The sequence below is a fragment of the Eschrichtius robustus genome, chromosome 17 (assembly GCF_028021215.1).
Source record: "Eschrichtius robustus isolate mEscRob2 chromosome 17, mEscRob2.pri, whole genome shotgun sequence".
Taxonomy (NCBI): Eukaryota; Metazoa; Chordata; class Mammalia; order Artiodactyla; family Eschrichtiidae; genus Eschrichtius; species Eschrichtius robustus.
This window is the reverse complement of record NC_090840.1, coordinates 58,416,168-58,429,009: the sequence shown is the minus strand read 5'-3', so window position 1 is coordinate 58,429,009 and position 12,842 is coordinate 58,416,168. Positions and strand designations below refer to the sequence as shown.

At 34.7% G+C, this 12,842-nt stretch overlaps 2 protein-coding genes across 3 annotated transcripts in view; one reads left to right on the top strand and one right to left on the bottom strand.

The window, feature by feature from the left end:
- The window catches only part of ENY2 (ENY2 transcription and export complex 2 subunit), a 137,099-nt gene that overhangs the window by 51,283 nt on the left and 72,974 nt on the right, over positions 1–12,842 (bottom strand). The window lies entirely within an intron of this gene.
- NUDCD1 (NudC domain containing 1) overlaps positions 1–12,842 on the top strand; it is an 89,893-nt gene that overhangs the window by 40,708 nt on the left and 36,343 nt on the right. For both annotated transcript variants that reach the window (XM_068526014.1, XM_068526013.1), the window contains exon 7: positions 8,970–9,114. In XM_068526014.1, the coding sequence (XP_068382115.1) occupies positions 8,970–9,114 (145 nt within the window). The remainder of the gene's footprint in view (positions 1–8,969; positions 9,115–12,842) is intronic.

The window sequence follows — 12,842 nt, the reverse complement described above, 5'->3', positions numbered from 1 at the left end:
TTTCTTTTTATACTTTCTGCAGTGGTTACATCATAGGGGAATACTACAATAGGTCCATCAGTATTGCTGATTATTTTTCTTAAGATAGATTAAAAATGGAATTACTGTAGTTAAGATTAAAGATACTATTATAGTTATTGTTTACATTATACTGCAGTGCTTTTCATTACCAGCTCTGGATACAATAATAATAACAGAAACAATAATAATAATAATAAATAGGTGAAAGTGGTCATTTATTTAAATTTGTGCTTTTTAAACTTTTTAATAGAAATAATTTTTTTCTATTAACTTTAATTTGCCAATTAGTGGAATGCTACTCTGCAATAAAAAGCAGTGAACTACTGATAGACATAACATGAATGAACCTCAAAAACGTTACGTGGACTGAAAGAAGCCAGAGACAAAAAGTATGCCCTGTGCAATTTCACATAAGTGAAGTTCTAGAACTGGCAGAACTAATCTATGGTGATACAAATCAGAACCGTGGTTACCTCTAGGGTGCAGGAGGATTGACTGGAAGAATGCACAAGGGAACTTCCTGGATGTTTCAGTATCTTTATTGGGTTATACGGGTGTATGCATTTGTCAAACAATGAATTCTACACTTAAAATGTATGACTTTCATCTGTAAATTACACCTCAGTAAAAAGAATATGTAAATAAAAGGTAAACAAAGGTTGTGCCTTATAAGACTATAATCCTCTGTCCCAACTACCATTCCTCTTTGTAAATCTGTTGTTCCAGATACTTCATTCCCTAATCATTTGGATTAATAAAATTAGTCTCTTTCATTTTAGATCAAGTCTTAGTAATTATTGAATTCAGTGATGGTTAATGAATGGTATTAGGCACTTAATTTTTAAAATGGTCAAATTTTGTCAGAAGTGGGTTAAAATTAGATATTTTTATTAAATATAATTCTTGGTTAGTGGTATTTTACCCATCCATGTGAGTCTTGATGTGACTCTGAATTCTGCGAGTCTAAGAAATATATATCGAGTTCAAAATTGTTTTTAAATTAAGCAGATACCCTGAAATCATTTTATTAATGGAGAAATTTGGTGACTTCGTTATACTTTTTAATGTATTATTTTAAAAACTCAATATCTGAAAGGTTCTTTCAAAAATATTTTATATTTCCCGTGAGAGATGAGGATAGCATTTTTTTTTTCACACACACACACTGTATTTTATTTTTACAAGAGATAAATAGACTGACACGAAGCATTGTACATGGATGACCACAACAAAAGCAACAATGATTGCAATTACCAAACCTGAAACACACTCATACTATGTCATAATATTGACATTCAGTCCAGTAATCCTCCACTGTAACAGCTCCTTTACTTTGCAGTGAAAATTGATTTGTATATTCTTTGCCTCTGAGTCCTTGTGGGATTTTTTTTTTTTTAATTCAGACAGAAAGTCACAAAAATTATACTCATCCTCATCAGTTCACTCAGTCCCATGTAATTAAAATTTTTTTTTCACCTCGATCTTTTGTTAGCACTTTTTGAGTTCATCAGTTTTTCATTAGAGTTCTGAAAATGCTTATTCATTCAGTTCAGCAGTACAGTCAGTTACTAGAAACCTGTACTTGTCAGAGTCTTTTCCATGAATTTCTTGAAGATGAAACGCTTTTATAGGAACATATCTGCAAAAGCATCAGAGTACACCCAGAACTGTCTGTAAATGAGAAAAGACTTAAAAATGAACACAGTTAAAGATTTGATGAAAGTTCATAATAATGCAGTTGACAAGAAAATTAGTTATTTCTGAGATATACATTTTAAAGTAATAACTAGGATTATTACTTATAACATTATACCAGAACATATAAGATTTTTACAAATTTCATGTAATGTCTGAAACATTTATATTAACATATTTCCATACATATTTCCATACAAATACAAATATAAGATTTTTAGAAATTTCATGTAATGTCTGAAACATTTATATTAACATATTTCCGTACAAATAACCCAATGAAAGTTTAGTATTAGTTGTTTTGTTTGTTTGTTTTTTTATACTGCACGTTCTTATTAGGCATCAATTTTATACACATCAGTGTATACATGTCAATCCCAATCGCCCAATTCAGTACACCACCATCCCCACCCCACCGCAGTTTTCCCCCCTTGGTGTCCATATGTCCATTCTCTACATCTGTGTCTCAACTTCTGCCCTGCAAACTGGCTCATCTGTACCATTTTTCTAGGTTCCACATACATGCATTAATATACGATATTTGTTTTTCTCTTTCTGACTTATTTCACTCTGTATGACAGTCTCTAGATCCATCCACTTCTCAACAAATGACTCAATTTCGTTCCTTTTTATGGCTGAGTAATATTCCATTGTATATATGTACCACCACTTCTTTATCCATTCGTCTGTTGATGGGCATTTAGGTTGCTTCCATGACCTGGCTATTGTAAATAGTGCTGCAATGAATATTCGGGTGCATGTGTCTTTTTGAATTACAGTTTTCTCTGGGTATATGCTCAGTAGTGGGATTTCTGGGTCATATGGTAATTCTATTTTTAGTTTTTTAAGGAACCTCCATATTGTTCTCTATAGTGACTGTATCAATTTACATTCCCACCAACAGTGCAAGAGGGTTCCCTTTTCTCCACACCCTCTCCAGCATTTGTTGTTTGTAGATTTTCTGATGATGCCCATTCTAACAGGAGTGAGGTGATACCTCATTGTAGTTTTGATTTGCATTTCTCTGATAATTAGTGATGTTGAGCATCTTTTCATGTGCTTCGTGGCCGTCTGTATGTCTTCTTTGGAGAAATGTCTATTTAGGTCTTCTGCCCATTTTTGGATTGGGGTGTTTGTTTCTTTAATACTGAGCTGAATGAGCTGTTTATGTATTTTGGAGATTAATCCTTTGTCCGTTGATTCGTTTGCAAATATTTTCTCCCATTCTGAGGGTTGTCTTTTCGTCTTGTTTATGGTTTCCTTTGCTGTGTAAAAGCTTTGAAGTTTCATTAGGTCCCATTTGTTTATTTTTGTTTTTATTTCCATTACTGTAGGAGGTGGATCAAAAAAGGTCTTGCTGTGATTTATGTCAAAGAGTGTTCTTCCTATGTTTTCCTCTAAGAGTTTTATAGTGTCCAGTCTTATATTTAGGTCTCTAATCCATTTTGAGTTTATTTCTGTGTATGGTGTTAGGGAGTATTCTAATTTCATTCTTTTACATGTAGCTGTCCAGTTTTCCCAGCACCACTTATTGAAGAGACTGTCTTTTCTCCATTGTATATCTTTGCCTCCTTTGTCATAGATTAGATGACCATAGGTGCATGGGTTAATCTCTGGGCTTTCTATCTTGTTCCATTGATCTATGTTTCTGTTTTTGTGCCAGTACCATATTGTCTTGATTACTGTAGCTTTGTAGTATACTCTGAAATCAGGGAGTCTGATTCCTCCAGCTCCATTTTTTTGCCTCAAGACTGCTTTGGCTATTCGGGGTCTTTTGTGACTCCATACAAATTTTAAGATGATTTGTTCTAGCTCCGTAAAAAATGCCATTGGTAATTTGATAGGGATTGCATTGAATCTGTATATTGCTTTGGGTGGTATACTCATTTTCACAGTGTTGATTCTTCCAATCCAAGAACATGGTATATCTCTCCATCTGTTGGTATCATCTTTAATTTCTTTCATCAGTGTCTTATAGTTTTCTGCATACAGGTCTTTTGTCTCCCTAGGTAGGTTTATTCCTAGGTATTTTATTCTTTTTGTTGCAATGGTAAATGGGAGTGTTTCCATAATTTCTCTTTCAGATTTTTCATCATTAGTGTATAGGAATGCAAGAGATTTCTGTGCATTCATTTTGTATCCTGCAACTTTACCATATTCATTAATTAGCTCTAGCAGTTTTCTGGTGGCAGTTTTAGGATTCTCTATGTATAGTATCATGTCATCTGCAAACAGTGACAGTTTTACTTCTTCTTTTCCAATTTGTATTCCTTTTATTTCTTTTTCTTCTCTGATTGCCGTGGCTAGGACTTCCAGAACTATGTTGAATAATAGTGGTGAGAGTGGACATCCTTGTCTCGTTCCTGATCTTAGAGGAAATGCTTTCAGTTTTTCACCATTGAGAATGATGTTTGCTGTGGGTTTGTCATATATGGCCTTTATTATATTGAGGTAGGTTCCTCTATGCCCACTTTCTGGAGAGTTTTTATCATAAATGGGTGTTGAATTTTGTCAAAAGCTTTTTCTGCATCTATTGAGATGATCATATGGTTTTTATTCTTCAATTTGTTAATATGGTGTATCACATTGATTGATTTGCATATATTGAAGAATCCTTGCATCCCTGGGATAAATCCCACTTGATCGTGGTGTATGATCCTTTTAATGTGTTGTTGGATTCTGTTTGCTAGTATTTTGTTGAGGATTTTTGCATCTATATTCATCAGTGATATTGGTCTGTAATTTTCTTTTTTTGTAGTGTCTTTGTCTGGTTTTGGTATCAGGGTGATGGTGGCCTCATAGAATGAGTTTGGGAGTGTTCCTTCCTCTGCAATTTTTTGGAAGAGTTTGAGAAGGATGGGTGTTAGCTCTTCTCTAAATGTTTGATAGAATTCACCTGTGAAGCCATCTGGTCCTGGACTTTTGTTTGTTGGAAGATTTTTAATCACAGTTTCAATTTCATTACTTGTGATTGGTCTGTTCATATTTTCTGTTTCTTCCTGGTTCAGTCTTGGAAGGTTATACCTTTCTAAAAATTTGTCCATTTCTTCCAGGTTGTCCATTTTATTGGCATAAAGTTGCTTGTAGTAGTCTCTTAGGATGCTTTGTATTTCTGCGGTGTCTGTTGTAACTTCTCCTTTTTCATTTCTGATTTTATTGATTTGAGTCCTCTCCCTCTTTTTCTTGATGAGTCTGGCTAATGGCTTATCGATTTTGTTTATCTTCTCAAAGAACCAACTTTTAGTTTTATTGATCTTTGCTATTGTTTTCTTTGTTTCTATTTCATTTATTTCTGCTCTGATCTTTATGATTTCTTTCCTTCTGCTAACTTTGGGTTTTGCTTGTTCTTCTTTCACTAGTTCCTTTAGGTGTAAGGTTAGATTGTTTACTTGAGATTTTTCTTGTTTCTTGAGATAGGCTTGTATAGCTATAAACTTCCCTCTTAGAACTGCTTTTGCTGCATCCCATAGGTTTTGGGTCGTCGTGTTTTCCTTGTCATTTGTCTCTAGGTATTTTTTGATTTCCTCTCTGATTTCTTCAGTGATCTCTTGGTTATTTAGCAACGTATTGTTTAGCCTCCATGTGTTTGTCTTTTTTACGTTTTTTTCCCTGTAATTCATTTCTAATCTCATAGCGTTGTGATCAGAAAAGATGCTTGATATGATTTCAATTTTCTTAAATTTACTGAGGCTTGATTTGTGACCCAAGATGTGATCTATCCTGGAGAATGTTCCGTGCGCACTTGAGAAGAACGTGTAATCTGATGTTTTTGGATGGAATGTCCTATATATATCAATTAAATCTAACTGGTCTGTTGTGTCATTTAAAGCTTCTGTTTCCTTATTCATTTTCATTTTGGATGATCTGTCCATTGGTGTAAGTGAGGTGTTAAAGTCCCCCACTATTCTTGTGTTACTGTCAATTTCCTCTTTTATAGCTGTTAGCAGTTGCCTTATGTATTGAGGTGCTCCTATGTTGGGTGCATATATATTTATAATTGTTATATCTTCTTCTTGGATTGATCCCTTGATCATTATGTAGTGTCCTTCCTTGTCTCTTGTAACATTCTTTATTTTAAAGTCTATTTTATCTGATATGAGTATAGCTACTCCAGCTTTCTTTTGATTTCCATTTGCATGGAATATCTTTTTCCATCCCCTCACTTTCAGTCTGTATGTGTCCCTAGGTCTAAAGTGGGTCTCTTGTAGACAGCATATATATGGGTCTTGTTTTTGTATCCATTCAGCCAGTCTGTGTCTTTTGGTTGGGGCATTTAATCCATTCACGTGTAAGGTAATTATCGATATGTATGTTCCTCTGACCATTTTCTTAATTGTTTTGGGTTTGTTTTTGTAGGTCCTTTTCTTCTCTTGTGTTTCCCACTTAGAGAAGTTCCTTTAGCATTTGTTGTAGAGCTGGTTTGGTGGTGCTGAATTCTCGTAGCTTTTGCTTGTCTGTAAAGCTTTTGATTTCTCCATCAAATCTAAATGAGATCCTTGCCGGGTAGAGTAATCTTGGTTGTAGGTTCTTCCCTTTCATCACTTTAAGTATATCATGCCACTCCCTTCTGGCTTGTAGAGTTTCTGCTGAGAAATCAGCTGTTAACCTTATGGGAGTTCCCTTGTATGTTATTTGTCGTTTTTCACTTGCTGCTTTCAATAATTTTTCTTTGTCTTTAATTTTTGCCACTTTGATTACTATGTGTCTCGGCGTGTTTCTCCTTGGGTTTATCCTGTATGGGGCTCTCTGCGCTTCCTGGACTTGGGTGGCTATTTCCTTTCCCGTGTTAGGGAAGTTTTCGACTATAATCTCTTCAAATATTTTCTCTGGTCCTTTCTCTCTCTCTTCTCCTTCTGGGACCCCTATAATGCGAATGTTGTTGCGTTTAATGTTGTCCCAGAGGTCTCTTAGGCTGTCTTCATTTCTTTTCATTCTTTTTTCTTTATTCTGTTCCGCAGCAGTGAATTCCACCATTCTGTCTTCCAGGTCACTTATCCGTTCTTCTGCCTCAGTTATTCTGCTATTGATTCCTTCTAGTGTAGTTTTCATTTCAGTTATTGTATTGGTCATCTCTGTTTGTTTGTTCTTTAATTCTTCTAGGTCTTTGTTAATCATTTCTTGCATCTTCTCAATCTTTGCCTCCATTTTTATTCCGAGGTCCTGGATCATCTTCACTATCATTATTCTGAATTCTTTTTCTAGAAGGTTGCCTATCTCCACTTCATTTAGTTGTTTTTCTGGGGTTTTTTCTTGTTCCTTCATCTGGTACATAGCCCTCTGCCTTTTCATCTTGTCTATCTTTCTGTAACTGTGGTTTTTGGTCCACAGGCTGCAGGATTGTAGTTTTTCTTGCTTCTGCTCGAGGATAGCATTTTTAAATTGGCAAACCAGCTGGAACATACTGCTAGATATAAGTCATCAAGCAGTAACCCAGCCAAGGTTTAGGAGAAGAGCTGGACCTTATGCAAATAGTTTCAGCGTTTAACACATGAATATAGACCAGTATTCTTTTTTCATTAAATTTGAGGTGCTTGATTACTATTTTATGTTACAAAAGATAATTGCAGTGTTGTGTAGGTGGTATCATTTGTTCAAAAACACATGATTTTTTTGTACTTGATTATATTATTCATCTCATTTTCAGTAGTTAATGTTCCTTCTAGTTTTGGAAGGATTTGTTAACTAATCTGTAGTTCATTATGTATGGGGCTATGTGTTCCTTTTTGCTTGGATGGTAGGATGTGATTCTAGTTTTAAAATGTAGAAATGCATTTGTGCTAAAAGAGTAACATTGACTAGATATGCCAATTTAATGATGGTTCATAAATTCTTTATAACTAATACTGTATGAACTCTAACTTCTTTAGGTAGCAACTAAGAACAGTATTTATGCATTCTGGTCACTAGGTACAAGTTCTTTAATAGTTATTTACATATATTTTTTCAGAGAGGCAGAATAGTGCAGTAGTGAAGAACATGGACTTGGAGCCAGACTGCTTTACTAGCTTGTGACCTTGGCAAGTTACTTAACCTCTCAGTGCTTTCTTTTCTTACTTGTAAAATGCAGATGATAATAGTACTTAATTTGTTTGTGATGAGCAATAAATGAGTTAAAACATGTAAAGTGCTTAAGATAGCACCTAGCTTACGGTAAGCATTAGGTAAGTATAAGCTGTTGTCATTATTTTTATTATCATCATTATTATCTTCATCATCATTCAAGATTAGCTTTCTCCTTAGAAAATGTAACTAAATCTGGGCATTATTGACCGTGGTGGTAGTTTTTAATGCTAATGATAGGAACTCATTACGTAAGAGAGATATTATTTTGTATAGTCTCTTAAAATACAGGAAGTTTTAGAAAATTTTAAAGTACTGTAATTAATTCATGAGGTAGTGATAATAGCCTTGAAAAAGAATATCTGATAAGTTTGCATGTTCTATTTGATAATTACGATAATAGTTACTATCGTGTTGTTGCAATTGTTTCCTTGCAGTTGTGTTCCAGGGCACGGGTTAGTATGGCCCACGTGTTCCAGAGATGGCACATGGAAAAGGTTGCTTTGCTGTGAAACAGCTACCACCAACACCACTTTTCTCTGTATTATAGCAACAGCCAGCTTACCTGGATTTCCTTTCCTATTCAAGAGGCACATGGGCAACTCCCTATCCCATGTCCACAGTCTGCCCTGACTTAGCTCTCTCTCCCTTTTCTGCTGCATCAGTCCTTAATCTTAGTGTTCCCCGATGGGTCCTTTTTTATTGATTTAACTAACCTTCCTGATATTTAGGTTAATAATATATTATGGCTACTGGTTTGTGATAATGAAGGTAATTGTTCGCTCCACACACAAAGAGGTACCTTTAGTTATAGGCCCTTTCCAGTTAACTTTATGTGCCCACCCCCACCCCCATTCCCCAGTAAAATAGCTCATAGATTCATGCTGCTTGTATTTTTCTATTACTGAAGATTGGTAACACACAGCACACCTGAACTGCAGCAGTACTTTCTGAGTGGTCTTACTCTTTCCAATCACTCCAGTGGTACCTTCTTGTCTATTAAATCTATATTATTTACCCTTGGACGATAGGTTTTCCATTATATGCAGAATGAAAATGAACATGATTTTTGGTAAAACATCCTCTGGACATCAGAGGGGTAATTTCTGTGGAAGATTCTTCTGTTTGGTATTGGTTGTATAATTTGTATAATTGCTTAATGTAACATTACTTTTCTCACCTTAAACTTCTAGCTTGGAGATTTCCTTGATTAAGAAGAATGAAGGACTGACATGGCCAGAGCTAGTGGTCGGTGATAAACAGGGGGAATTTATTAGAGACTCAGCCCAATGTGCTGCAATAGCTGAACGTTTGATGCATTTGACCTCTGATGAACTGGTAAGCAATTGCAATAGCAGTGTGACTTCCCAAGGATCCAGAAGTATGTTATGTGAGGATTATACCATGTTTTTCAAACATTATTTTGCTTTTGCTAATGTAAGAGACAGATTAGGTATTAACTGACTAGTGTTTGAATATGGCTTAAAATTCTAATATTTATTCCTTATACTGTGTGAATATATATATGTGTGTGGGCATGTTTTACATATAGGGTGGGTGTGCATGTATGGTTGTATGTATATATGTCTCTCTCAATATATGTACAGAGAGAGAAAAAAAGAGATATATAGTTGACACTTGAACAGTGCAGTGGTTAGGGGACCAACCCTCGTGCACTCAGAAATCCAAGTGTAACTTTACAGTTGGTCCTCTGTATCTACTGCTCCACATCCTCAGATTCAGCCATTGGGTATTACATATTTCTGTAGTATGTATTTTAAGTGGACCTTTCCAGTTCAAACCCATGTTGTTCAAGTGTCAGCTCTATCTCGGTATATATCTATATTCTCTTTTAGAAGAATTGACTGACCAAAGCTGACAGGGACAAAAATTATGATTTTACCCCCTACCTTGCTAATAATCTACATGTAGTCATTGAAATTTTCTGGGTGCTCTTAGAATATCACAAGGGGTGTTTGTGTGTGTGTGTGTGTGTATACATATAAAACATACAACTATGAGATTTCTGTTGAGTATGTTCCTACTCTGATAACATTTAAGATAATGTTAAGAATTTGAACAAATACAGCAATACACCAGAACTTCAGTTATGTTCCTTTACCAAAACAAATCAGCAAATTTAAAATGTCTGATTTATTGTCATCTGGAATTATAGCTATGAGGAAGATTATATAAAGAAGTATTTATACTGTAGGGTTAGTTGCATCCTAAGGTAGAAAGGAAAGATTAGAATATTGAAAGTAGACGTCTCTGACAAAAGAAAACATGACCAAAATGGAGAAACCAAGTTTCACATTTTCTAGCATAATGGAAAATTTCAAGAATCACTGGAATTCATATGTATGACTATAGAACTTCGATTTCATAGCCCTCTTGTTATAAGCCATGCAGACTGCATTGCTCTGTGTTCATTCAATATTCAGCAAGTATTTATTGTGATAGGGCTCTGGGGATATAATTATAGTGATAGTAGTGGGGGTTTGTTTTGAGATTGTAGATAATTGCTACTAACTGTCTTTTAAACTTGATGATTTCAAATGAATATTCATATATATGAGTAAGTTATTTATGCCTAAACACTAGTGTGTTTGTTACTTTTAAAATAAAAAACAGAATCTTGTCATCTCTAACTGAAGGCAGTTTTGTGTTTTTCAGATCTTTATACTTTTTCTTGCCTTACTGCATTGATTAGAACCTCTAATCCACTGTAAAATAGGAATGGTGAATAGTGAAAGCAAATATTCTTGCCTTATTCATGATCTTGGGGAAAAGACTGAATTTTCACTATTAAGTATGATGGATTCTTTTTATCACTTTGAGGAAATTTCCTTCTATTCCTAGTATGCTAAGAATATTTATCATGATGGTCATGATGTATTATTCTTTTTTTACATATCACTGGTTTGGTTTACTAATATGTTATTGAAGAGTTTTACGTTTATGTTTGTGAGCAATATTGGGGCCTATACTTTTTGTTTTGTCTTTTTACTGTCTTTATCTACTTTTGGTATCTGGGTAATGCTGAGTTCATAAAATGAGTAGGGAAGTGTTGCTATCTTCTATTTCTGGAAGAGATTGTGTAGACTTGGCATTATATCTTCTTTAATGTTTGATAGACGTTGCCAGTGAAACTATCTGGACTGGAGTTTTCTTTTTTGAAGGTTTTAAACCATGAATTTAATTTCTTTAATAGTTACAGGATTATTTGGGGCATCTGTTTCTATTGACTTTATTTTTCCTTTTTTTTCAGTTTCCAATTTCATTCATTTCTATTATTACATTTATTTCTCTCTTTTGCTTGCTTTAGATTTATTTTGGTCTTTTTTGAAGGTGAAAGCTTAGATGATTGATTTTTGACCTTTCTCCTTTTCTAATGAAAGCATGTAATGCTATACACTTCCTTCTAAATACTACATTAGCTGCATCCCCAAAATTTTCTGCCTGTTTTCTTAATCCCGTTACTGATTGATTTGATTTGATGCTGGATTTCAGTTTTTTGCATGGCTGGTTTATTCTTTGTTTGTTCTTACTCCTAGGGCGGAACTTTTCATGAATCTCAACTGAAAGTCTGGAATGTTTACCAGGGTTTCTCCTCCTGTGTGGGCCTTGATCTCTAATTTTTGTCTCCCAAGCACTTTGATAATTATCAAAACTCAGCTTTTTAGCCCCTTATCCTCTGCTTCCCACTCGTCTTTTTCAGCTCAGCTTGAAATAGCAGATAACTCTAGGAAAGCAGCATAGTCTTGGGTTCTCCTTGCTACTCCTTTTTCTCTGTAATCTTGTCCTGTTAAGTACTGGCTGCTTTGATAGTCCTTAGCTTTTAATTTTTGCCCTCCCATCTCTAACATATGGATAATTGAAAGGAGAAGGGAGGGAGGAGTGGGGAGGGTGCTTTCTTTTCTGCTGGATGTATATATCTTCTTGAGACACTGTGACAAAATGGCCCCAGCTAATTGCTGGAATTGCCTTCTCAGCCAGCCGCTGCAACCAGAATTGTTTCATTGATACTTAGAAAGGCGAAGACAACCACAGCTAGCTGGCTCCATATCCCAGCTGGAAAATGGACAGATTTGATAATGTCTGTAACTTCCGGACATTTAGTTTCACAGACTCTCTGGTCCTTTCATTAGGTTCTCAGTAACATGACTGCATTTTGGCAAACTAGTTGTGTGGACATTTTATCAGTTGTTATAGAATTGTATTTCTGTTATATGCATGTGAATGTATAATTTATCATTTAAGTGATCCTTTTTTACTCTTTGAGGGATATAAGACCAAACAGTGATTTTTACATTCAAACAGTGAACATATTAAAATTACTTTAACGATTCCATTTATCTCTACTTTTGGCATATTTTTAACTATACCTCTGTGTTTTTGTTTGGGTAGATATTTGTGTGTGTGTTTAGTGGTTCTAGAGTTTATAGTATACATCTTCACCTTATCACCATCTATCCTCAAAATATATCACTTAACTCATAACTTAAGAACTTTACAGTATATTTCCATTCCATCCTTTGTGTTATTTTTGTCATTTTATTTCTATGTTATAAACTTCATGATATGTTATCATTTTAACTTTAGTCAGTCAGTTTTCTTTTAAAGAGATTAAAAATGCAGGGTGAAAAAGCCTTATATTGATCCAAATATTTGTCATTTCCTCTTTTTTACATTTCTTTGTGTTGATTCAGATTGCCATCTGGTGTCATTTTTTTCCTGGCTGAAGAACTTCTTTTGTCATTTCTTGCAATGTAGTTCTGCTGGATAAATTCTTTCAGCTTTTGTTTGTCTGCAGAAATACATGTCTTCCTTGTCTGCAAAAATACATGTCTTCCTTCTTTTAAAGCTATTTTTGTTAAGGGTGTAAGTCAGTGCTGACAGGGTTTTTTTCCCTTTCAGAACTTCAAATATACTCCATTGTTTTCTGGCTTATGTAGTTTCTGATGAGAAGTCAGCTGTCATTTGTAATTTTGTTCCTCTGTCAGTAATGTGATTTTTCCCTCCTGTAACCACTTTTAAGATTTTCTCTTTATTACTTAGAGAAT